The sequence below is a fragment of the Callithrix jacchus genome, chromosome 13 (genome assembly GCF_049354715.1).
Source record: "Callithrix jacchus isolate 240 chromosome 13, calJac240_pri, whole genome shotgun sequence".
Taxonomy (NCBI): Eukaryota; Metazoa; Chordata; class Mammalia; order Primates; family Cebidae; genus Callithrix; species Callithrix jacchus.
Genome location: NC_133514.1, coordinates 24,295,807 through 24,320,043, shown reverse-complemented (window position 1 = coordinate 24,320,043; position 24,237 = coordinate 24,295,807). Strand labels below are relative to the sequence as shown.

At 38.9% G+C, this 24,237-nt stretch overlaps 1 protein-coding gene across 3 annotated transcripts in view; it reads right to left on the bottom strand.

Moving 5' to 3' along the window:
- MTMR7 (myotubularin related protein 7) overlaps positions 1–24,237 on the bottom strand; it is a 102,490-nt gene that overhangs the window by 58,353 nt on the left and 19,900 nt on the right. For 2 of the 3 annotated variants that reach the window (XM_035270196.3, XM_002756900.6), the window contains exons 2-3: positions 8,669–8,791; positions 6,660–6,822 (exon numbers count right to left, since the gene is read on the bottom strand). The exons of the other annotated variant lie outside the window; for it this stretch is intronic. In XM_035270196.3, coding sequence (XP_035126087.2) covers positions 6,660–6,822; positions 8,669–8,791 — 286 coding nt within the window. The remainder of the gene's footprint in view (positions 1–6,659; positions 6,823–8,668; positions 8,792–24,237) is intronic. 3 annotated transcript variants of the gene reach the window in all.

The following is a 24,237-nucleotide window of genomic DNA, read 5'->3' as shown; positions in this document are numbered from 1 at the left end:
ATTCTACCTGACAGCAAGGAAAAACCCCATTTTTGTCAGCCAAAACTCAGTCATGTTAACATGGACAAGCTTCTTACCCACAGGCAAGCCCAGAAGCGGCCTCCAGACTCCGCCTACTCTGAGAAATCAAAAAAGTGCCACTAGCACAGAAAAAAATTTTACTGAATTGTTCACATCTCATAATTTTCTGTTCCTTTCATTCTCGACCTTTACCAAATACATAGCAGAATTTTTAGCAATTAGCTGGAAGGTAAATTTAAAAAAACACCAAGTAGGTCTTGCTCATCTTTTTAATTTTTTGGCTTATAGACTTTTTAATAATATATTGGCAAATTATAGTTGTATATATTTCTGGGGTAAAAAGTGATGTTATGATTTTTGACCACAATGCAGAATGATTAATCCAAGCAAATTAACATATACATTGCCTCAAATATTTCACATATTTTGTAACAAGAATATCTGAAATATACTGTGTTTTAAAATGTACACTACTCAGTTATTACCTACACTCAGCACACTGTGCAACAGTTCTCAAAATAATACTTATTTCTCCTGTCTAAAGCTTTGCACCCTTTGACCATCATCTCCCCATCTCCCCTTCTCCCAGCCTCTGCCATTCTACTCTTTGTTTCTATGAGTTTAACATGTAAGTGAGAACATGTGGAATTTGTTTTTTATGTCTTTGGCTTTCTTTACTCAGCATAATCCTCTCCAATTCCATCTATGTAGTCACAAATAACAAAATGTCTTCCTTTTGAAGGCTGAATAGCATTCCATTACTTATATATACCATGTTTTCTTTAGCTCTTCATCCAATGATGTGTACTTAAGTTGATTCCACAACTTGGCTACTGTGAATAGTGCTGCAGTGAAAATGTGAGAGCAGGCATTTCTTTGACATATAGATTTCAATCTTTCCAGTAAGTACTTAGAAGCAGGAGTGTTGAATCATCTAATTTTACTTTTGTTTTCTGTGGAACCTCCATCTATTTTCCATAATGGCTGTAGTAATTTACATTCCCACCAACAGTGCGTAAACATTCTCTTTCCTCTGCACCCTTGCCAAAGCTTGCTATCTTTCATCTTTTTGGTAAAGGCCATTCTAACAGTTGTGAGGCGATATCTCACTGTGGTTTTAATTTGCATCTCCCTAATGATTACTGAGGTCAAGCATTTGTTCATGTATCTGTTAGTCATCTATGTCTTCTTTTGAGTAATGTCTCTTCAGCTCCCTTTCTTAATCAGAGTACTTGCTCTTTTCCTATTGAGTTGTTTGAGTTCCTTATATATTTTGGATATTCATCTCTTATCAGATGTATGGCTTGCAAATATTTTCTCCCATTCCTTAGAGTGTCTCTTTACTCTGTTGTTTCCTCGGTTATGCAGAAGCTTTTTATATTTTAGACAAATCTGTAATCTTTACAGAATCTGAACAGAGAGAAAATATTTGCCTACTCTAGGAAGGTCATATCCCTCAATTGATTTTTTTACCCACTTTTAAAACAGGCATGTTAAAAGCTCCACCGGCTTTTCCCATTAGTCTGAGCCAGCATATCCAACATAAAACATATTTTGCTGTTAGTGACCCGCAGCTTTCAGCAGGAAGTGTACCGAAGGCCTCACCCTAAGGGGCACCATTACACAAGAGCTCCTCCAATAAGAAGCAAATACTCAAATGGCTTTAGACTGTAAGAGTAAACTGAATGTGCATCTTTAATTTTTAAAAAAATTCAGAAAAAGTTAATGTGGAAATCTTGGTATTCACAATATCATATATTATCTACATAAATCATATAGCTAATGAAACAGGAGTCAAGCTTTAATGTTTTCCTGCCCAGAGCAAAATGATAGTTTCTAAAATACTACATGAAATTAAGAATGAGTAACATTTTGGCTGTTTCTAGGAAGACCAAATCAGTGTTTCAGTTGAAAGCAAGCGCTCAACCCAAGCATAGAGATGCATGTTTTGACTGACTTTATTCTAGCACGGGTATTCGCTGTGCTCCCCTTAACCTAGGGCAGCTTGTGGCACTACAGTACAACTCAGTCTCTATTGCCCTCCCTGGCTCCTTCACTCTCAGATAACCCCACTTCCTACTTCCCATAGAAAATACAAGACATCAGGTGGAACTCTCAATTTGGAACCACCAGGTGAATAAACAGGGCTGCATCCGTATCCAACCTTTGCTCCTTTTCTCCCATGTAAAGGAAAGCGTGCTCCTTCTGCTAAAATAAGAGAGAGATGTGGGTACAACAAAACATTAGGGAAGGAAGGAAGGAAAAAAACCTAGCTTGTTCTCTAGGCATCAGGTTAAAGATTATAAAAACAGAATTATTTAGCATAAATATATGGAGGATTTGCCTCTCAATATAGACTAACTGGGAGAAGCAACAAATAATGCAATATTAAAATCAAAAGTATTTTAAAAATCTAAAGAAAAAAACAAACATGAATCAACATCAGCAGAATGTGAACGGTGGGAAAGGGAAGGGAAAAGTTACCAATAGTCATCAGGACACAGAGATGTGAGTGTTTTTTTAACCACAGTAATTATTGAAACCTAAATTGCATCAAACATTATGCTGAATTCGGGTAATTTAAAATAACTGTATCTGAAAAACCATTTAGAGTGGGGTGAGAAGATAATACAGCTATTACAGGATTTTTGCATATTTAAAATAAAAATGACAGTGCCTCACCTTTGCTATTTTTTTTTTTTTTGGAGACAGAGTCTCCCTCTGTCACCAGGCTAGAGTGCAGTGGTGCAACCTTGGTTCACTGCAATCTCCATGTCCCCAGTTCAAATGATTCGCCTGCCTCAGCCTTCCAAGTAGCTGGGACTACAGGAATGCACCACCATGCCCAGCTAACTTTTGTATTTTTAGTAGAGATGGGGTTTTATATGGCCAGGATGGTCTCTCGATCTGTTGACCTTGTGATCTGCCCACCTGGCCCTCCAAAGTGCTGGAATTGCAGGCCTAAGCCACCGTGCCCGGCCTGCTGTCTATTTTAAACATTGTGTTTAAATTGTGTTGGAATTAAACACTAGGACTGTTGAAGCTAACACAGTGGAAAAGGGCTGCAAGACTCTGATAAAAAAGAAATTACCACTGCAAAAATTGCTTAAACATCAATAACTTAGATAAGAAAAATAAAAACTTATAAATTAAGCAAATGAGACTACTTCAATCATGAGATTTTTTAAAATCAAAAATATCCAAAAGAATTGGGGAGTAAGATACTAAAAAAAAACTAGGAAAAGGAGGAAAATAAACAAAAGAAATTATTTAAGTGTTGAACCACCCACCAACACTAAAGTGGGAAAGATAATTGATTCAAAAATAAACAGCAGGAGGCAAATTGGAGGGAAGAGAGGAGAGAAGACATGGGAAAGCTGAGGGCCTCTGAGAAACAGGGGTATTTTCATTATAAAAATTCGCGTCCTTATGAATATATTAGATCTACAAGGTTAACTGATCTCATTTGAGCCACAACCCTTATTTTAACCTAAGTTAGTTCTTTACCAAGAATTTTTCTTGCATTTGGCCATGTTATGTTCTGCCTGAGATCTTCTATAGTCTGTGACCAAATTCTTATCAATCTTTATTCATACAAAAAGCAAACCAATAAAAATCTCTCCTAATATTTTAGTAATTTGATTTACCCTTATACCACAAATCCTAACTCAGTAAAGAGAGAATCTCAACATTTATTTTAAGTTGCCTGAATTCAGCAGAATGTCTAAAGCAATTTAGCTTTCAATAGTTACACTGGTTTTAAAACACCTCATGCCTCTGTGTCCCTCTGCTGACAGTTGGGAACTTTTCTCTTCCCTTCCCCATCCTTAGCATTCTGCTGATGCTAAGGTTTTAAAGTACTTTTGATTTTAATATTAAATTATGACAACTTTGAAAATATCTCCTTCAGAGGCCTTGACTTAAATGAACACCCAAACATTTCTTTCTATGTAAAAACAACTGTTTTGTCCTTTATAGCAGTGGTTCCCAAACTTTTTGGTACCAGCGACTAGTTTTGTGGAAGACAATTTTTCCATGGATGAGGGTGTGGTTGGGGGATGGTTTTAGGATAAAACTGTTCCACCTCAGATCATCAGGCATTAGATTCTCGTAAAAAGCACAAAACCTAGATCCCTCGCATGTGTGGTTCACAATGAGGTTCATGCTCCTAAGAGAATTAATGCCACTGCTGATCTGATAGGAGGTGGACCTCGTGCTTGCTTGCCCACAACTCACCTCCTGCTGTGTGGCCTGGTTCCTAACCAGCCATAGACTGGAACCTGTCTGTGGCCCAGGAGATAGGGACCCCTGCTCTATAGAACCTTGCAGTTAGCTGGGTGTCCATAAAAGAAACTGAAAATATGTAAATTTTGTTGACTACTAACCAGAATATCAAGAGAGAGCTATATTATACTACTAGAATTCAAAGTACACCTCCCTCACCAACCAAACACACACGTTTATTCTCATACACTTAGAGGAGGGGGAGTGTGTATTTTATAAAATATCTTCAGATGGTTCTAAAAAGCCACCCATGCCCCAACTGAAGGCTACTGTTTCATGTCTAACCCCTTCCACAATTCCCCATCTGCCTCTACAAAGTCCTGCTTCCAAAGTTATAGCCTATAATATGCCCCAATTTTAGCACTGCCTTTAACATTACACTGTGAAACTACCTGTGTTCTAGTTCACCTTCCCACATTTATTAAAGCACTACATTTTATACAAACTGGCATTTCTAATCCCCATGTTTCAGAATGCTAATGATTCTTTTTAACTCCTCTCAGGTGATGGCTTTGATTCAATGAATTACTATGATTTCCTTTTTTAAGAAAAGGTAGCCAGTCAGGTCTCTGACTACATCTAATATGTAACTCCCAAAACTTCATATTTTAAGAAAAAGTATCTATTTTTGAAACTGGGGGAACATACTAATTTCCCCCTCGCGGATCCTCACAGTGAGAGTCCTATCACTTGCTGCCTGAGGGCCGTGACCCTCCTGGTCCCTGTGATTCACTCTTCCAGCTGCTCAGCTCTTTCCCAGTTCTCTAGGCTATTCCTAAATCCCGTTAATCCGCTCAGAGCACATTTTATCGCCCAGTACTTCCATCAATCAATGACATAGAAACTGTTAGCACAGCATTCTCCTCACATTCTCTGCTGCGTGCAATCTAATGTACATCTTCCCAGAACTTCTGTTCCAATTTTAGTGCACCCTCCAAAAAGTTCAACTGCTTTTCTGGCTTACTCTGCCATTCTTTTAACACACTTGTATGAAAAAGCCTCAACCAACTGCCTTTAAAGGGAAACAGTGTAAAGTAAAAATTACCAGACTTTGACAGCTCCCTGGCATCGTTTCCATTCAGTAACTTTATCTCTTAGCTACCTATAAAGGATATGAACAAATCATAAGAAACTTAGGATCCAACCAAATGCCTTGGCAGGTTTATAATTGAACTTCTTGTCCTGAAGCAAAAAGCATTTGGCAAAGTAACTATCAGCACATACCTTATTTCCTTTATTAACTACTTCTGTGTAACACAATTTTATTTATATAAATGATCTCTTTTCACTGTATTCTTCCAAGAAACAGAGTATATTTCTTTTAAGGAAAACACCACCACAACTCACACAAGCCACACAGAGAGGCAAGAAACACTTCTGTACAAGTGAAGAGTAAGCTATAAATCTGAAGAGCCCAAGATGACAGCTAGAACAAGATAGCAACGGAGAGAATGTAATTTTCAAACCCAAATGTTCTTCCCACCACATCAAATTTTCTTTTTTTTTCCAGGAGAATCAGCAGATCCACACTCTGAATAGTCACTGATGCTAACAAAGTCCAGTTGCACCAACCTTGGAAAAAATAATTATCAAAAAGCAATGGAGGGGCAGGCATGGTAGTTCACACCTGTAATCCCAGCACTTCGGGAGGCCGAGGCAGGTGGATCCCTTGAGGCCATGAGTTCAAGACCAGCCTGGCCAACATGGCGAAACCCCACCTCTACTAAAAACACAAAAATCAGCAGGGTGGTGTTGGGGTGAGCACCTGTAGTCCCATCTACTCAGGAGGCTGAGGTATGAGAATCGCTTGAATCTGGGAGGTAAAGGTTGCAGTGAGCTGAGATGGCACCACTATACTCTAGCCTGGGCAATAGAGCAAAACTATCTGAAAAATGGGAAAAAAATCAAAGAAACAAAAAAGCAATGGAGACCAAACCTTAAAAGCCTCAAGAGGGAGAAAACTGCATAAGAACTGTCTGATAACATTTCCCACACAAAACAATTGGTCAGTTCTGTCACTGGCCCCATTCAAGGTGGCTCAATTACCATAATATAAGAAGGGCATAACTTAAAGGCAATTTCACCCCCAAAGGAAAACATCCTATAAACCCCACCAAGATTAAGTTAATACTAAGATTCATGAAAGAGACCCACATAGTAAATAACTCCGAAGAGACCCTAAAAAACAAGAAACTATATATCAGGCAATCATTCAGACTTGTCCTCATCTGAGAACCAGACTGACACCTAATCCCTCAAATACTATCATTTCTAAGCACCATACAAATTCTTGAACATGATTTGCAAATTTTTAAGAGGGGTTCCGTATTAAATGCCAAGTTCCTCTGCCCTACCTGGCCTTGCAAGGCGTATCAGGGAGATGTACACGTCATGGCAATCTCTTTCCTGAGGTATGATGAGCTGTATTATCTGAAAGTTCTTGCAGCGAATCAGCAGAGGGCATCCAGTAGCAGTTGTTGCCTGTTTCTCAATGGTGGAAATCTGACTGTGAAGAATCTAGAACCAAATGTTAATTTGCACAAGCTAAGCACAAGTAACTAATGAATATGACAAGGACTAACATTTCTTTGTGGCTCAAAGAAAGACAAGAAACAGTGCCCAACCTCCAGCCAGCTCAATCCTTGCATCCAGATGACAAGCACTGAGATGTTCCAGGTAAGAACCAACTTCCTAAATTTTTAATTTTATTTTTCAATACCAAGCTTCCTGATATCCAGGATAGTTATTTCAAATCAAATCATTCAGCATATAAATTTGCACAAGGCCAGGTAAGAAAACATTTTCGTAGTCAAATGTTGAATGCACTTAATCGCTAAAATTAAATAAGGTCATGAGAAGTTAGTAAAATTAACTTCTGCAATCAACAAAAGTTAGAGATGGCTCCGCTGGGAGGTGCCACCATGCTCCTTAATTCCACATGGAATGTTCAAGTTCTGTATCAACATGGGATTGTTGTTTACCAAGCTGTTGGTGGTCGGGCAGGCTACAAAAGAAGGGATTTGTTTTATTTTTTAAATTAATATTTTTTACTGCAAATCATAGTTGTACACATTTACGGGGTACAAAGTGATGCTGTGATAGATATACATCATGTGGAATGGATTAAATCGAGCTAATTAACATAGCCGTTGGTTACCTATAGTTTTTTGTTTGTTTGTTTTTTTACAGTGAGACCCTTGAAATTTACTCTCGTAATGATTTTTGAAATATATGTTACTATTGAGTATGGTCACCTTGCTGTGCAGTAGATTTCAAGACCTTTCCTCCTGTCTACTGGAAACTTGGTGCCCTTTGATCAATATCTCCTCATTTCCTCCCTATCCTATGCTCTCCCAGCCTCTAGTAAAACCATGATTCTACTCTCCAAAGAGGAGATTAACTTTAAAGGAAATCATGCTGAAGTGCATCTCTGGTGTTACAGGAGGGTCTCTGCTCAGTCTTCAATGGCAGCATTTTATTAAGTTTCCTCTACACTAAGAAGTGCCTGCCACCTTCTGCTAAAAATGTATCACGGTGCATGGAATATAGAAAAGGGAAATCTACAATTCAGGGATGTCATGATTGGGTTGTGAAAAAATAATATGGCCAGGTGCAGTGGCTCATGCCTGTAATGTCAGCACTTTGGGAGGCCAAGGTGGGCAGATCACTTGAGGTCAGGAGTTCAAGACCAGCCAGGCCAACATGGTGAAACCCCGTCTCAACTAAAAATAATAACAAGTAAGCCAGGTGTGGTGGTGCATGCCTATAGTCCCAGCTACTCTGGAGGCTGAGGCAGGAGAATCACTTAAACCCAGGAGGCAAAGGTTGCAGTGAGTCAAGATCACACCACTGCACTCCAGCATGGGCAACAGAGTGAGACTCCATCTCAAAAATAATAAGAATAAATATCTAATAGTTTCATTAAGTAGCAGAAATACCTGATGGTGAAACTCCTCTAGCTTTTCTTTTTCCAATTATTGGAAAAATAGAGGCAAGATAATAAAGTGACCAAATGGCTGCATTATAGGACCCTACAAATAAAGAGTACTGCAAATGGAGCACTAGAGGATGAAAATGCTGAATCTGGACAACTGACATTATTCGGTCTCTCCCTGACAGCTGTGACAGGAAGCACTTGTATCATCTGGCTTTTTCTAAGTCTCTCTTTAATGATGTTCAAATAATTCATGTTTAAAATGATTAAGTAGATATGACTGCACTGAAAAAGGCACACACATTCCAGAAACAGTTCCCTAACACCCAAGCATCAAAAGCCCACCCATCTCACCCTAAGGAAAAATGGAGGGCAAAACCTTTTTACTTCAAACAATGCAAAATAAGGAAAGCTAAAAATAAAGCATACCCATGTTTCTTTTCTTGTGTCAGGTGAATTTTCAACGAATATGACGTGAGTAGCCGTCAAATACAAAGTACCTAGAGCTGCTTTTTTAGGAGACACTCGATCTACCAAGCGGACATTTTCAACCTAGAGAAATCGGCATGATGAACAGAATTACCATAAACCAGAAGAGAGATTCACAAAATAAATGACAAGAGAGTAAACTCATACTTACTCCAAAATGCAATTTTTTGAGAATTCCCTAATAGTAAAAACCAAAACACGTCCCCTTAAGTTAATCGGATCTCTGAATATGATTCTGTATATCCAAAGATGAAAATTCATCAATTATGAAAATATGACTTTAAATGTACCACAAAAGATCTGTAGATCCTACTAAGAATACCCTCTCTGAGTTTTACATTGGTCTACACTTTTATTTCATTGGAATTATATAACATTTCTATTAAAGCAGAAAGTGTATGTGTTAAAGTTCAGAGTTTACACTGACCATGTATGAATTATATTCTAGGAAAAAAAAAATAACACATTTTGCTATGTGTTTCTAACTTGTAGAAATGTTAGACTGCTTCCATATAAAGTAGTAGGAAGTATAAACATACATATGGGAGAAAAAAAGTATCAGATAAATGTACATAAGGAAAACATACCATTTCAAGATCCTTACATTGATTTATAAAAAAAATCTTTCTAATGAATGGCATTATCACAACTCAGCTAAAATCCAAACTGCTACAAGAGATTTCTAGAAATAATTTTTATCAAGCATACATCTCTTATATGCAGGGCAATTTCAAGGATATGTGCACTGGGATCATCCTAACATAATATGTAATAGAAATGACAAGACAGTCTCTACAGGGCAAGAGAAAACTGAAGCAATGATGACTCTAGTAAGACACAGCCACTATAACCACCAGAGGAACGTTCCTATAATGACCACAGGGCACAGCAATCCTACCACTGCCAAGAATCAACCACCTTCAGATAAACACTAACTCATCCCTCCAGTCAAAATGGTAGTTGCTTCCATGAGGCAGCTTAGGAACTAATGCATTGTATTCGCTCCATTCTTCAGTTTAAATAAAAGCTGTGGGCCAACCTTGTGGCTCACACCTGTAATCCCAGCACCTTGGGATGCTAAGACAGGTTGATCACCTGAGGTCAGGAGTTCGAGACCAGTCTGGCCAAAATGGTGAAACCCTGTCTCTACTAAAAATACAAAAATTATCCTGGTGTGGTGGTGGGCATCTACAATTCTAGCTACTCAGAAGGCTGAAGCAGGAAATTCACTTGAACCCGGAAGGCAGAGGTTGCAGTGAACCAAGATCATGCCACTACACTCCAGCCTGGATGACAGACTGAGACTCCATCTCAAAAAATAATAATAAATAATAATAGAAATTGTGGTCCTGATCTAGTTCAGGAGCCTAAGACTTCCCTTCTGCTCCAGGAGACAGCCAGGGGAGTAGCAGACCTCATGAACATTCCTCAGGACACCAAGAGCAAACAGGCCTCAAGACCTCCCATTGCCTCATTCTCCTCTAAGCGCTTATAGCCAAGCCAGCCCTCTAAGTATAGCTATAGTGGATCCCAATTTTCAGAGATTACTTCCTCCCAATTTTCAGATATCAACTGAGGTCAATAAAGAATTAGGTACTATAAATATTTGTAGTCATGTAATTTAATCTGGGGCATTGCTAAATTCCTGAGGACTTCTGAATGTCTATGTATGTTAAAGACATTCATTCAACAACAGTGCCCCTCACCTACCAGCTTATGATTTTTTTAAGAAGTGTTTCTTTTGTTACTGATACGCTGCACATTCTTTTGTATGGTTATCCATCATGATGTATTTTTTGCAAATGGTCTTCATATAATTGGTTTACTTTCCTTCTAAGTGATCATTTCTTACATATTTATAAGAACTGTTTATATAGTAAGGATAACAGCCCAAGGCCCAGTGAGTTTGTATACCTGCCTCCTTACCAAACATTTTTATTCATTCTAGTATAAATCTCTTGAATGTTCTGAGTAGACAAATATTTTCTGTAATAATTTATTGCTTCCTTTCCAGTATTTATCTCTTTTTTCCTCGTATAATGAAGGCATTAATTAGAAAGTTGAGAGTAACCAGAAATAGCATGGAGACCATGGTCACTCTTGCATTGTTTTTCATTTGTTTAATAACAGCTTTATTGAGCTATAACTCATATACCATACAATTCACCCCTTTAAATGTACCTTTCAATGGTTTTTAGCATATTCACAGCACTGTATACATCATCATTATGCAACCATTAACACACCAATTTTAAAACATTTTCATCACCGCAAAAAGAAACCCTACACCCATTACCAGTCACATCCCAGTAATTCTCCCAACTACTCTGGCCCTACAAAATCAATTTACCCTCTGTGTCTATGGATTTGCCTACTCTGAACATGTCATATAAATGAAATCATTCAACATGTCATACTTTGATACTGGTCTCTTTCACTTAGCAATCATGTTCTCAATCTATATTTCCATCCAAGTTCATCTATTTGTAGAATGTATCACTGCTTTATTTTTTGTTGCCCAGTGATATACTATTATGAGGATATATCATATTTCATTTATCCATTCACCAGTTGATAGACATTTTGGTTGTATCTACCTTTTGACTACTAAGAATAATGCTGCTTTGTACTTTTGAGCATAAGTTTTTGTGTGAAAGTATGTTTTCATTTATCTTGGCTATATACATAGGAATGAAATTGCTGGGTCATTTGGTAACTCATATGGTAAGGCTTTTGAAGAGCTTCCAGACTATTTTCCAAAGCAGGTATACCATTTAATATTCCCACCACCAATATACACAGGTTCCAATTTCTCTGCATCCTTGCTAACACTTGTTATAATCTTTCTTTTTGATTATAGTCATCCTAGTATGCAAGATGGTATCTCATTGTGGTTTTGATTTGCATTTCCCTAATAGCTAACAATACTGAGCATCTCTTTATGTGTTCCCATTATAATCTTTCATCAAGTTTGATGCTGCTATTTATTATCACATTATGAAAGTGACCTAATCCTAGTTTACTAAGAGTTTTGATTTTTAAAAATCAGAAATGAATGTTATGCCTTTCTGATATGCATTTGGATAAATATTTGCTTTTTTAAACTCTAGTCCTAAATTATCAATAACAATAATAGTTTTCTTAATCTTTAAAGGAGTCCTGTGTTCCTGTTTTATGGCCAACTTGGAATCACAACTATGTAATTCATACATAGTAACTAGGTATTGATATTTTAATATTCCTTGCATTTTCCTTGCCATAGTTTTTTTTATATTTTGATTTTGTTTTGCATCTATACTTTTAAGAGCGAACCTGCATGCCCTAGCCTACTCATGGTACTTATCAAGTGAATTAACCATGGTTATGATTACATCAATTAATCCAAACGCTTTCAACATACAAATTATTTATTAGTTGGAATAAGTATTGTGCTTCTTTATACAGGAATAATTCCTTAGTGATGCTTTCAATTTCTTAGGTGTTTACAGATCTGTTCAATGTTTCCAATTTTTACTAAATCTCATTTTAATATCATTATAATACCTTTACAAATTATCTTACTGTATTTTCAAATTTTTACAATATTTTCATTCTTATCTCTCCCTTCTTATCCCTACCTTCATTCCTAATACTGTGAATTATTTGCTTTTTTTTTAACCTCTTTGTGATTAGACAGGCAAAGGTTTTTCTTTAACAGGTGTTGGACATATCAATTTTATAATATTTCTCTTTTCTACTGTTAATTTCTGGTTCCTTAATCAATGTTTTAACTTGCTCTGCTTGGGCATGCCATATAGTTTGTATTTGTTTCTTTGTTTCCAAATTTTCAGATTTCACAGTCAGTTTGTTAATTGTCACTTTTACTGTTTAACAACAAAAGTTTTTAAATTCAGTCGTTTTCCTCCAAATGTATCTCTAGTTGCATCCTGTGAATTTTATTCACGGCATTCTCATTCCTCCTACTTTGTAGATCCTCTTTAACTGCAGTTTTTATTTCTTCTTTGATCCAAAAGTTTTTAAGGGGAGCATTTTCCAAATTCCCATATGGTTGGGTTATTTTACTTAAACTTTTATCATTAAACATTCTATTTTGAACTAACTCAACAAAGATATTATGAAAGGGCTAGAAAAACTCTTTCTAACTCTTCAGAAAGAGTTAGAGGAGACAAAGAGAAAAATAAGGGGGCACATTTATTTTTGAATATTTCTTTGGGAAAAAATTCATTTGCAGGCTTAAATGTGCCTAGCAAAATTAAACAGAAGTTCAGGGATAATACACTTTCTAACAATAGCTACAAATGTCTACAAATAGAAAGCAAATAATTTTCCTTGAACTTAGGACTAATGAAACTCTTTTGAGATAATCATATTGCACATAAGATAATGCTTTGAGGCAAAAATATTTGATATGGATTATTCTCCCTACAGAAGTAAAGGAAGCTGTATCACTTAAATTAGTTTTAGAAAACCTCAATGGAGCAAAATAAGGTATGCAGATGTTGGTAGATTAGAATACTACCATTGAGATGGGATTTTTCCATGTCTTTTTGTTAACTTTGGATGCTGCTGCAGGAAAGTTACATTCCAAAATTTGGCAATAGTTCCTACAGGTCCCAGAGCTGTCAAAAGCAATTTTAAAGATACGGAGGGAGAAAAAGAAATGGAAAAAAAAAATGAGGGAAAAACCAACAGTATGATTTCCCAGAGATACTAATGATTTTTAAAATGAGTTATAAAAATTAAAATCATTTGTCTTAGAAATGCTATGAAGTCAGAAGGCACTGCTCAGGGACTACCTCACAGTTCATACTAAGACACTGAAAGCAATCTAAAATGAAATAAATTTCAGAGTTTGGGCACCATCTTGAAGACCCACTGACTCAGTAACTCAGACTTACTGTTGGGCTAACTTATTTCTATCTCATCTATACATATAATACGCTGTATAAAGTACAAAGTAATAAGGCCAGTTTTATACTTAGGAAGAGATAAGACTAAGGAAACAACCAGCTTCTCAAAATTGTTGCAACTCATTTGCCTGCTCCCAGAAGCACTATGCTTAAGACATACAAGCTATTCATACGCTGAAAAAGCTAATCTATGCAAAAGATATTATAATGTGTTATTAATTTTTGGATGTGAATTTGTTATATTCTGGTATTTCTAAAAGGGGGACACATCTGATGAATGACGTGTAAGAAGCTATTGTGTCATTTCATTGGCAGTGCTTTGTTCTTTTGTGGTACACAAAATCTTGCTGCCTCTTAGCATCACTGATGTCTTAGGTTTGTTGAAATGTGATAAATTTAGTCTTTAGCACATAAAAGATAATAATTCAGGCCATGAGACTAAAAAATTTTACCCAGGGCGAGCAGGCAGAGTGGGAAGAGATCTGAGGAAAATCCAGTGTTTAAAGGTCTAAATGAAGAGGAGAAATCAGAAAAGGACAGAAACAAAGAAACGAACAGATAGGAGGAAAACCAGGAGATTTTGTTGTCAAGAGGATGGGATGAAATGTTTTAGGAGAGAGGGAGTATCTATGTCAAATGCTGCTGAGAGATGGAGTAAGGCAAGAACTGTAAATTGCCCATTAGATTGGTCCTGGAAGCACGAGGCTCAGAAGTCATGAAAGAGCAGCTTGAGGTGTGAACTCCCAGGCACTGAGAAAGTAGATATCACTGTTTGCCAAAGCGGGGTTTGAGTGGGCAGAGCCAGAAGCAGGTAGTCTGACCACTCAAACTCCACCCTGGAGCAGCAAGAGCCACAGCATGTTAGCTTTTCAGAAGCAACTGGTATGTTAAGACATTTTAAGGAAAGATGCCTATTAGTGCTACCAACCAGGACATCTGCACTTGGGTTACACACGGGAAATAAAATGGCTGCATTAGGCGGGACTGAGAAATACATTTTAAAGCATTAGAAGGAGATGGGGATCGTTGAGCAGAGATTTGTTTATCTTGCTTATGTTTTCTCTCCAACCCTAAGAAACTTTCACCCTCAGTGTTTAGAACTTGCCTTTTTTAAAAATTAAGAAACATGTACTTATTTATTTAATGTTTAAAGATTTGGAAACGTAACAGGAAGAAGAGAAAATCACCCCTAGGACCATAATTCAACACAAGCACTGTCTTTTGGGAAAGATGCCTGTATTTCATTTTAAGTGTTTTTTTTTTTTTAATTAGGTAGTGAAGCACCACAGGAAATAATCCCCAGGGATGGAGTGAAGGAATCTAATCTAAATTATCTGAAGTCACTGTTTCATTGCAGTATCAACCCTTTCTTTGCCAAATCTTCAGAACAGTTGCCTATATACCATAATGCACTGAGGGTTTGGAAGAGGGGAGAGTTAATTAAGGAAGAGGTAGGTGATTAAGGAAGACCTGTGCCACAGGCCAGAGATACATAAATGGATGGTGATCTGCAATATGAACTAATGATTATGCCAGAGGGCACTGTGAAAATGCAAACCTCCATGGGAACAGGCAGAAAATCTGGGGAAAGCTTTGGACTTCTGAAGAAAAGAGAATTGGGGCATTCCAAAGAACTCTATCAGTATCATGAATCAGGCCAACCCTAGTTGTCAGTTTGTTTATGAAAACTCACCAAATAACAAAAACAAAAACAAATATTTTTAGAGTACTTACTCTATGCCATGCAGTGTGCTATCACTTCATATACCTGAGCTCAAGTTAATTCCCACAGTATCCCCTGACTTGTAGGTTCTTGCATAATCCCCATTTCATAGTTCCACTGAACTTGAGACTTGACAAACTTCCCCAGCTCCTGCAGGGAACAGGTGACGTGGCACAGCCTGCATGGGTGTTCAACCTTTTGGCTTCCCTGGGCCACACTGGAAGAAGACAAATTGTCTTGGGCCACACATAAAATACACTAACAGCTGATAAGAAAAAAAAAGGTCCATACATAATTTTCATAATAGCCACCACCACATATAGGCAAAAACATCCTCACATTTAAAGGGCAGGACATCCATGCTAGAGCTAAGGTCTAAATTCAAAGCCACATTCATCCTTCACCAGAGCTGTGGGCACTTGTAAATGCCTTTGAGGTCATTCTAGAATTGTTATTCAAAATTAATATGTTTGGCATAGTCAGTTAACAATTATTGTAAGAAGTCTTATACACGAAATTAGTATTTGGAAATAGAACGCTTTAAGACAAAATTATACTGTACTCACAAACTACTATCACAATATTGTTCTTTGAGATAAATCCAAAGACAAAAAGCTTGGCAATAGACACAAGAGCCCAAACATTGGCACTAGAAGACTTTGGGGATTCTCAGAACTAATAAAAGAGAGAGAACACTAAACATCTAATTCCATCCAACAAGATGCCTATGTGTAGCACTGTGTCAGTTTCTGCAAAGTGAAGCAAAAGGGTCAATAAGATAGAGTCTTTGTCTGTCTTCAAGAATCTTACAGATTCAATGGAAAAGACTGTGTTCCAGTTCAATGGCTTTTTTGAATTCCCGTCCCTCCTCTCTTGGGGTTACATTGAGGGGAAAAAAAGGTTTCATCATATTTTCTAGGCCAAGGCTGAAAAGCTTCAGTCAAAACCCTGGGCCCCACCACCACACTGCCAGGTCTGAAGAGGCCTCCCCGATGGCCCAGCATAGGTCCTTCTTGGTCTTCCCTTCGCTGCCTGGGCATCAGAAAGACCTCAAAAATCACTGAGAGACAGAGTCTTTCTTCAGTGATCCTCTACTGTGCCACCTTATAATTTCAATCTTAATAGAATGTAGGTCTTTCTACCCTGCAGATCAAATATTGAACTGCTGAACATTCAGGGTTCCAGAATCATCTGACTATTTGGATAGATAAAGTTGGTCTGTAGGACAAGGAATCCAAAGTGCAGGGCAGGGTGCCAGTGAGCAAAAAGGACAGAAAGCAGTGGCCCTGGCTACTGGCTTTTCTCAGGACAAAGACCAAGTCCTCAAAGCCATATAAATTGGGCTCCAGATCACTGTCAATCATCTGGGGGAAGAGATCCAGTGACTGTTTAACAGAGAGAAATCAAAATCTCTGCAGCAGCCAAAACTGAAGACAAGTTTATGTTCTAATCTAAGAAAAGCAGCTAGATAAATAGTTTGTTGCGCTAAATTTGGTATCATGACATTTTCTAACTCTACCAACAAGAAAAGAAAACTATGTGAATCAAGAGGCCTAGACTCTGATTCTGGTTCTGAGATTGAACTGCTGGGAGTAGGCAGTTTAGACATTATCTCTGCATTTTGACTTCTGTAAGGGATCTAAAGGGTCTTTAATGTCTCTCTGCATTCTAGCAGACTGCAGTTCTGACCCAGTGGTACTTTATAGACCACCTACATGGACACAAATGGCAATGGTGAAAATGCATACAATAATGACTCAACATTAAATTCTCTGGAAATCAACCCACTTGATAACCTGGTTGCCCAACACAACTTTTGTGACTTACTAAGGAAAGGAAGCATCAGCCACAGCAGCAATGATGCTGTGACAGCTTCTGAAGGTGGTCCAGAGGCTGCCCTGATATCCAGTTCTGGTCCCAAGGAACTGAGATGAGCATCCCAAGCCCAAGGACACCCAGCCCGCCAGCCTGGAAAAACAAGCTGCCCGGTCACAGTGACTCTTTTTCAGTTCCCAGATTCCTTCCCCATCTTGAGCTCTTCTTTTTTTGCTTCTCTTCGATAGTCATGAAGTCACTGGCTAGAAAACCTAGAGCACTCAATAAGATTTTCCGAGTTATTTCTATCTCTCTGAGTTAGTACTTAATCTCTCATAATTATCATTTGAATTTAAGACTGAATTGATGAAGTACTCTTACAAATAAAGACTTTCAGTTGATTTTATTTTAAAATGTATCTATTTAGCCATCCATCCATCCACCCATCCATCATCTTCTTTTTTTCCCCAATCTTTAATCTTGACATTCAGGCTACGTGGCACACAGAACAATCTTAGTGCCTCACATTAAATACCCACCCCCTGGTCAGAAAGTGCCTGAGTGATTAGGACAGCTTGTGCAGAAACAAAATTTGAAACCACTACAGTAATGAGAAGCTAAAAAAATGCAGGCAGAGTCCTTTTTTTCCTCAACGTTCTTCCATTGTGAGAACATGTTATATGGGCCACAAAATGTGAAGGTGTAAAGCACAAAAAATGTACATTAATATTACACTTTAAAATACACATCAGTTAATGTAGTTCTGTTACACTATGCAGTAATTAGCACAGTGATTAATGGAATGTGGTGAGGGCGCAGGGCAGTTGCTGTATGGAACACTCACAGGGCAAACGGTCAGGACAGAACAACATGAGAGTGGCTGGTTTTGTTCCAAGATATAGGGACTGGGATCCAGGGCCTGGTGGCAGCTCAGGTGAGACACATCACAGCCTAGGGGTGTGAAAGCTCCCAGGGAGGGGAGCCACCTTTAGATACCAAGGATCTGGTTGGGAGGATGGTTCTGGGCATGGAGGTTGTTTTATCTTTAAACAGTGCCCACTCCCTCAGTCCCTACTTAACAAAGTGCTGGTTCCAAATGTGGGCAATCCAGGACTACTTTTTCAGAAACACTGATGGCAAAGGAGGCAGCAGAACTGCAGTGTGTTCCTTTTAACCTTTCCCTCGAGCAGAGGGAGCAAGAGGAGGAAGGGTAATAACAACAATGACAATACTTTTACCATTGACCACACAACTACTGAGCATCAGATATTGTGCTAGGTATTGCTCATACGCTATTTCTAACCTTAGCTGAGACAAAGACATGATTACTCCATTTCACAGAAGCTAAAATTGAAGGGCATGAAAAGTCAATCAATTGCCTAAGCCTCACAACTAGAATGCGGCAAAGCCAGATTTCAAAGCAGAAGTGTCCACTTCCCTGGATCTCTCCCATACCTGACCTCTTCAGCCTGGGTGTAATATTGCAAACTAAGGAAAAGCATCCTGGCTCAAAAGTCTCTCCTCCATCGGCTCTGAGATTTCATTTACAGAGTAATATATTTAACAAGTTAAATGCTCTGGCTACAGCTCAACGATTTGGTCATTTTGTATAGAGCAGCTTGGTTGGCCATTGAAGCTCCCTAACTGTTCATTTCTCTTGTCTGGAGGGGCAAACTCCATGTTCAGCCTGAAGGGTCTGGTTCTCCCAGTGGTCCAGGATTCTCTGGGCAAAGTCTTGAGGTGTGCACCAGTGTGTTTCACATTATAAGGTGCAATGGCCTCCGGCAGCTTTGAAGGAACCATTCAGGAACCAAGTCCCACTTCTAAGCAGCCATGCATTAATTATAAAAACATCTACCATACAGAAATTCTCAAGTGATTCTTATTTATGGCAGGTGTCACTGTCGGTATAATGGTTGCTAAAAAAGATGTTTCAAGTTTGACTTCAGAACACCTGGACAAACGATCCCATTCTATACGTAACTGTACATGTGAGAGAAGGGAAAAAAAGCATACATCTCAGTATTAATTAAAAAATAATAATTATTGGCTGGGTGCAGTGGCTCATACCCATAATCCCAGAACTTTAGGAGGCTGAGGCAGGAAGATCACTTGAGGCTGGCAGTTCGAGACCAGCCTGGGGAACATAATGAGATCCTCATCTCTACAAAAAATAAAAAATTATCTAGCCATAGTGGCATGCACCTTAGTCTCAGCTACTTAGGAGGCTGAAGTGGGTGGATGGCTTGAGCCCAGGAGTTTGGGGTTATAGTCAGACATGATCGTGCTACTGCACTCTAGCCTGGATGACAGAGACGCTATCTCTAAAAAATAAAACTTTAAAAAATTAAAAAAAACAGTAATTATTGACAAACATATTCATAACACATACTTCAAAGTTTTACTTCTTGCTCCCACCCCATGTCCATGACTTCATTTCCCCTATGTTAAAGTCATAGTAACACTAGGGCATGCAAAAAAGATGAACTACCCAATTATAGGGGTCAAAGTACTCTCACACACAGGAAGAAAAACTGAGGCTATAGCAAATTCTTCAAAGAATGTAGAATCGCCACAATCTCTTACAATTACAGGAAAAAAAGCATTTCATTTTTCCAATTTAAAAAGAAAGCACTTTTTTTCCTATTTACTAAAGTTACTTAAATAAAAGGAGGTAACCATGAAGCTTCAGGAGTTTTTAAATTCAGCCTTTTGGTAGAGAAACAAAGAACAGCAATTGTTTTTCCAAAAGGAGGATTTAATCTGCCTAAAACTATAAAACCAATGAAAGTCTTTTCCCAGGACTATTTTATTCAGAGGTCAGAGATTAGAGAAGAACTGAGCATAATCCAAGAAAATATAACATAAACAGAAGAAACAGAGACTCTGCCCTTCATGAAACCCCTTAGATACCTCTCATATAATGAAGAAAAACGCTGATGGGATGCATACAGGGATATATCTGGGATGCATGCAAAGAATCCTATTTTCAAGTTGCCTAAAACAATTCACTCTTTAAAAAATGCATTCTGCTGTGAAACTAAGTCGTTTCAAAAACACACCTAATATAGTTGATATAGATTGGGGGATCTGTGTCCCCCATTCAAATCTCATGTCAACTTATAATTCCCAATGTTGGAGGTGGGGCCTGGTGGGAGGTGATTGGATCATGGGGGCGGTTTCTCCTGAATGGTTCAGCACCATCCCTCTTGGTATTTGAAATAGTTTGGCTGTGTCCCTACCCAAGTCTCATCTTGAAATGTAGCTCTCACAATTCCCATATATCATGGAAGGGACCCTGTGGTAGGTAACTCCCCGACGGGGGCAGGTCTTTCCCGTGCTGTACTCATGATAGTCAATACATCTCACAAGATGCTGATGGTTTTATAAAGAGGAGTTTCCCTGCACAAGCCCTCTCTCTTGCCCACCACCATGTAAGAAGTCTCTTTGCTCTTCCTTCATCTTCCAACATGATTGTGAGGCCTTCCTGGCCATGTAGAACTATGAGTCCATTAAGCCTTTTCCCTTTATAAATTATCCAGTCTCAGGTATGTCTTAAATAGGAGCATGAGAACACACTAATATAGTTCTGTCCTCATGATAGTGAGTTCGTTCTCATGAAATCTGGTTGTTTAAAAGTGTACCTCCCTCCCTCTGTCTTGCTCCTGCTCTCGCCATATAAGTAGAATCTACTCCCCTTTAGCCTTCCGCCATGATTTTGTTTCCTGGGGCCTCCCAGCAGCAGATGCCACCATGCCTCCTTCACAAACTGTGGAAGCATGAGCCCATTAAACTTCTTTTCTTTATAAACTGCCAAGTGTCAGATATTTCCTAATACCAACGCGAGAACAGCCTAATAATCAAATACAATACAAAGCAAGCTACTTGTAAAAGAATCCTGTGAAAACTAGATAGCTGCTGCCCATCAGTTGAAGCCCTTTTAATTTAATTAATTAAATCTGCGAAATTGTCGAGTGTCTGCTCTGTGCCAGGCACCCAGACTATTTATCAAACTCTCCTGGCCAGGAGCAGTGGCTCACACCTGTAAGCCTAGCACTTTGGGAGCCTGAGGCAGGAGGATTACTTGAGCCCACGAGTTAGAGACCAGCCCAGACCACGCACTGAGAGCCTGTCTCCATCAAAAATATTTAAAAATTAGCCAAGCATGGTGGCACATGCCTGTAGTTCCAGCTACTCAGAGGGTTAAGGTGGGCAGATCACTTGAGCTAGGGAGGTCAAGGCTGCAGCAGGCCATGACTGTGCCACTGCATTGCAGCCTGGGTAGCAGAACGAGACCTGATCTCAAAAAAGAAAACAAAAAACAGCTCCTAACTGGTAATACTGCCCACAGATGATCTGACTCCACCTCTATCTCTTAGGATTCTTCTAGGAGCAAGAGACAGAAACCTCAACCTCATATGGCTTGAGCCAAAAGGGATTTCACTGGATCATATGTCTATAAAGGTCAGTGACAGGACTGGCTTCAGAAGGACAGGAGGGCTGAAAACACCCAGCTCCTCACCCTCGAACTCTTGGCTGGACCCTCGATGCTGGCTCTCAGAGGGCTCTGCTCATGATGGCTCTAGTAACCCCTCCCCCAACTCCTGTCACAATCATGGCCATGAAGAAAAGCACCAGCTGCCCTTCTAGGAGCCCAAGCCAAGTCTCATTGCATCTCACTAGGTCACACACTTATCCCTAAATCATTCAGTGTGGTCACGAAATGATACGATTTGGGTAGCTGGACTGTGGTACACCACACACCAAAAACATACAGACTGAGCACAGGGCAGGCATGGTCTCTCAGAGGGAGCCAGGGACAGTGGATGATGGGCAACCAAAGCACAGCACATCCAAACAAACAGTCTAGTCCCCAGGTAACTACTCAGTCACGCTACACACACCCTGATCATGTCACTCTCTATTCAGAGCTACAGTGTCTCCCCCCTGCTGCTGACAGGGCCTTCCACAACCTGACCCCACCTTACCTGCTAAGTAAGTTCTTCCTTTCATTCCCAAAGCAATCACCAGTCTCATATGATAGATGTCACTGATCATTCTTTCCATGTATTCTGATATACCAGCATCTGTGCATGCATGTGAGGATAAGCACTCTGTTTCTTCCTCTACCAACACCTAATTAGTCTGGAGAGCCCATATCTTCATACTTCAAACTCTGGACAGAGCCAGTTTCAGCCAGGTTAAGTGAAGTACAAAGCTACACATTTGAAGACTAAGACCCAGTTTGAAAAAGGCTCACAAGCCAAAAGTTTAGACAGACCCAGGGATAGCTACTGGTAGAAAAGTTCACCCCAGTAATCTTGATACAACTTTCAAAAGTAAGGGAGAAAGGATAAATTAATATATCCAGACTGTTTTGTTATGCTGGTTGCACAAAAAGACATTAAAAATGAAGAAAAATCCTGTAATTGTATGCACGTTAGAAGGATTGTTAGTATATCAGTGTCCAAAGTGAACAATCTACGTGTTTCCAATTTCCCAAAAAATTTAAGTCCTTCCTCCACATGGGAAATAGCATACTTGATACACACATTTCTCTAGATTTTTGAGCCACCTACAAATCTCTAAATAATTCCTATATGTAAAATTATACTCAATGTTGAAAAATATGGGCTTTGAGAAATTTGCACGTAAAAGGAGAAAAATAAATCACCCAAACATCCTATACAAATAAGGATTATTTCACCTAGTTTAGATCAAGGTAAAGAACATATATTGATGATTTTGGATACCCCTGAGTGGCTATGAATGGGCAGGTTGTTGAGTTCCATCTACCTGTATAATTGTTAAAACAGTAGATTTGACTGATGTTTAAGGAAATGTTTAAAATTCTCCTAGGGGAATAATTAAGCTAAAATAGTGACACAGCCATAACTACTTAAGAAAAAAGAGTAATAGAAATTCTTAGAAAAGGCAGAACGAAACAAAAAAGAGCCCATTTTTGCTCAGGGGAAACTATAAATGTTATGCCAGCAGCCAACACTCATAAATAAAAAGTCAGGCACTTGAGAATTTTGCAAAGGGCCCATGTAATTTATTAGAATGACCCTGGATATGCAGGCTTAAAAGAACATGCACTGTTGAACAAGAGGACAGTTCCAGGATTTATTTCAACAGCACCTTAAAATAATCCCAACCAAAAATACCATTTTCAACAAGCACAAAGAAGAGAAAAAGAGGTTAAAAGGAAAATGAATGCAGAACAGATGCTGGGTCTTTGTAACTCAATGAATAAATGATGCTTTGTATCTCAAGGGATAAATGCATGGAATGACCTACTAAAGACAGCTGGGTTCAAAACAATCAAGTTATTTTCAAATATATAGTAGTATTAGGAGAATAAGACCTTGCTTTGAAGCAATACAGGAAGTCAAGGGCTTATTTGATTATGATTTTCCTTTAAAAATGTTTCTAAAATTCTAAAGTGATTCTGAATTTGACATATTTTTGACAAAGGCAGTAATGGCAAAGGACGAAACCATTTACTTATATAGCTCTTTGGGAACTATGGAGAAACATTTTTCCAAGGGCAAGTTGTGCCAAATAGAACTTGCTAACTATTGGTCCAAAGGTAGGCGACAGCTTGGGCACAGAGAGACCCAAGTCTTATGCTCTCTCTCCCAGCAATCCCTGGCAAGTGCCAGTGCCAGAGGACGAAGGGGTACACTCTGACCACCCAGGCCAAGGCCAGATTCCAGCTCATTTACACATTCTCATGCCAAACTCCTGGGCTCTGAAGCCCCCAAGAACAGACTGCATACATGGCACCACATTTTTCTCTTTCCTCTCTTAACAGTCCAGCCCTAAAATGTCCATCATTCCCACTCTGGGAAATGAGTATAAGGCAGAATGCCTTTGCAGACACAATGATGTGGAGGCCTCTTCTGAGGCCCAATAAGTAAAGTTGCATGTCACAGTGTGCTCACAGGTCACCAAGAACAGTAAGAAAAGGATACCACCACACACCCACCACAACATGCTCCCGTCCAGCCTGACGCCTAAGAGCCACCTCCTTAATAACACCTTTCCTCAACTACCCC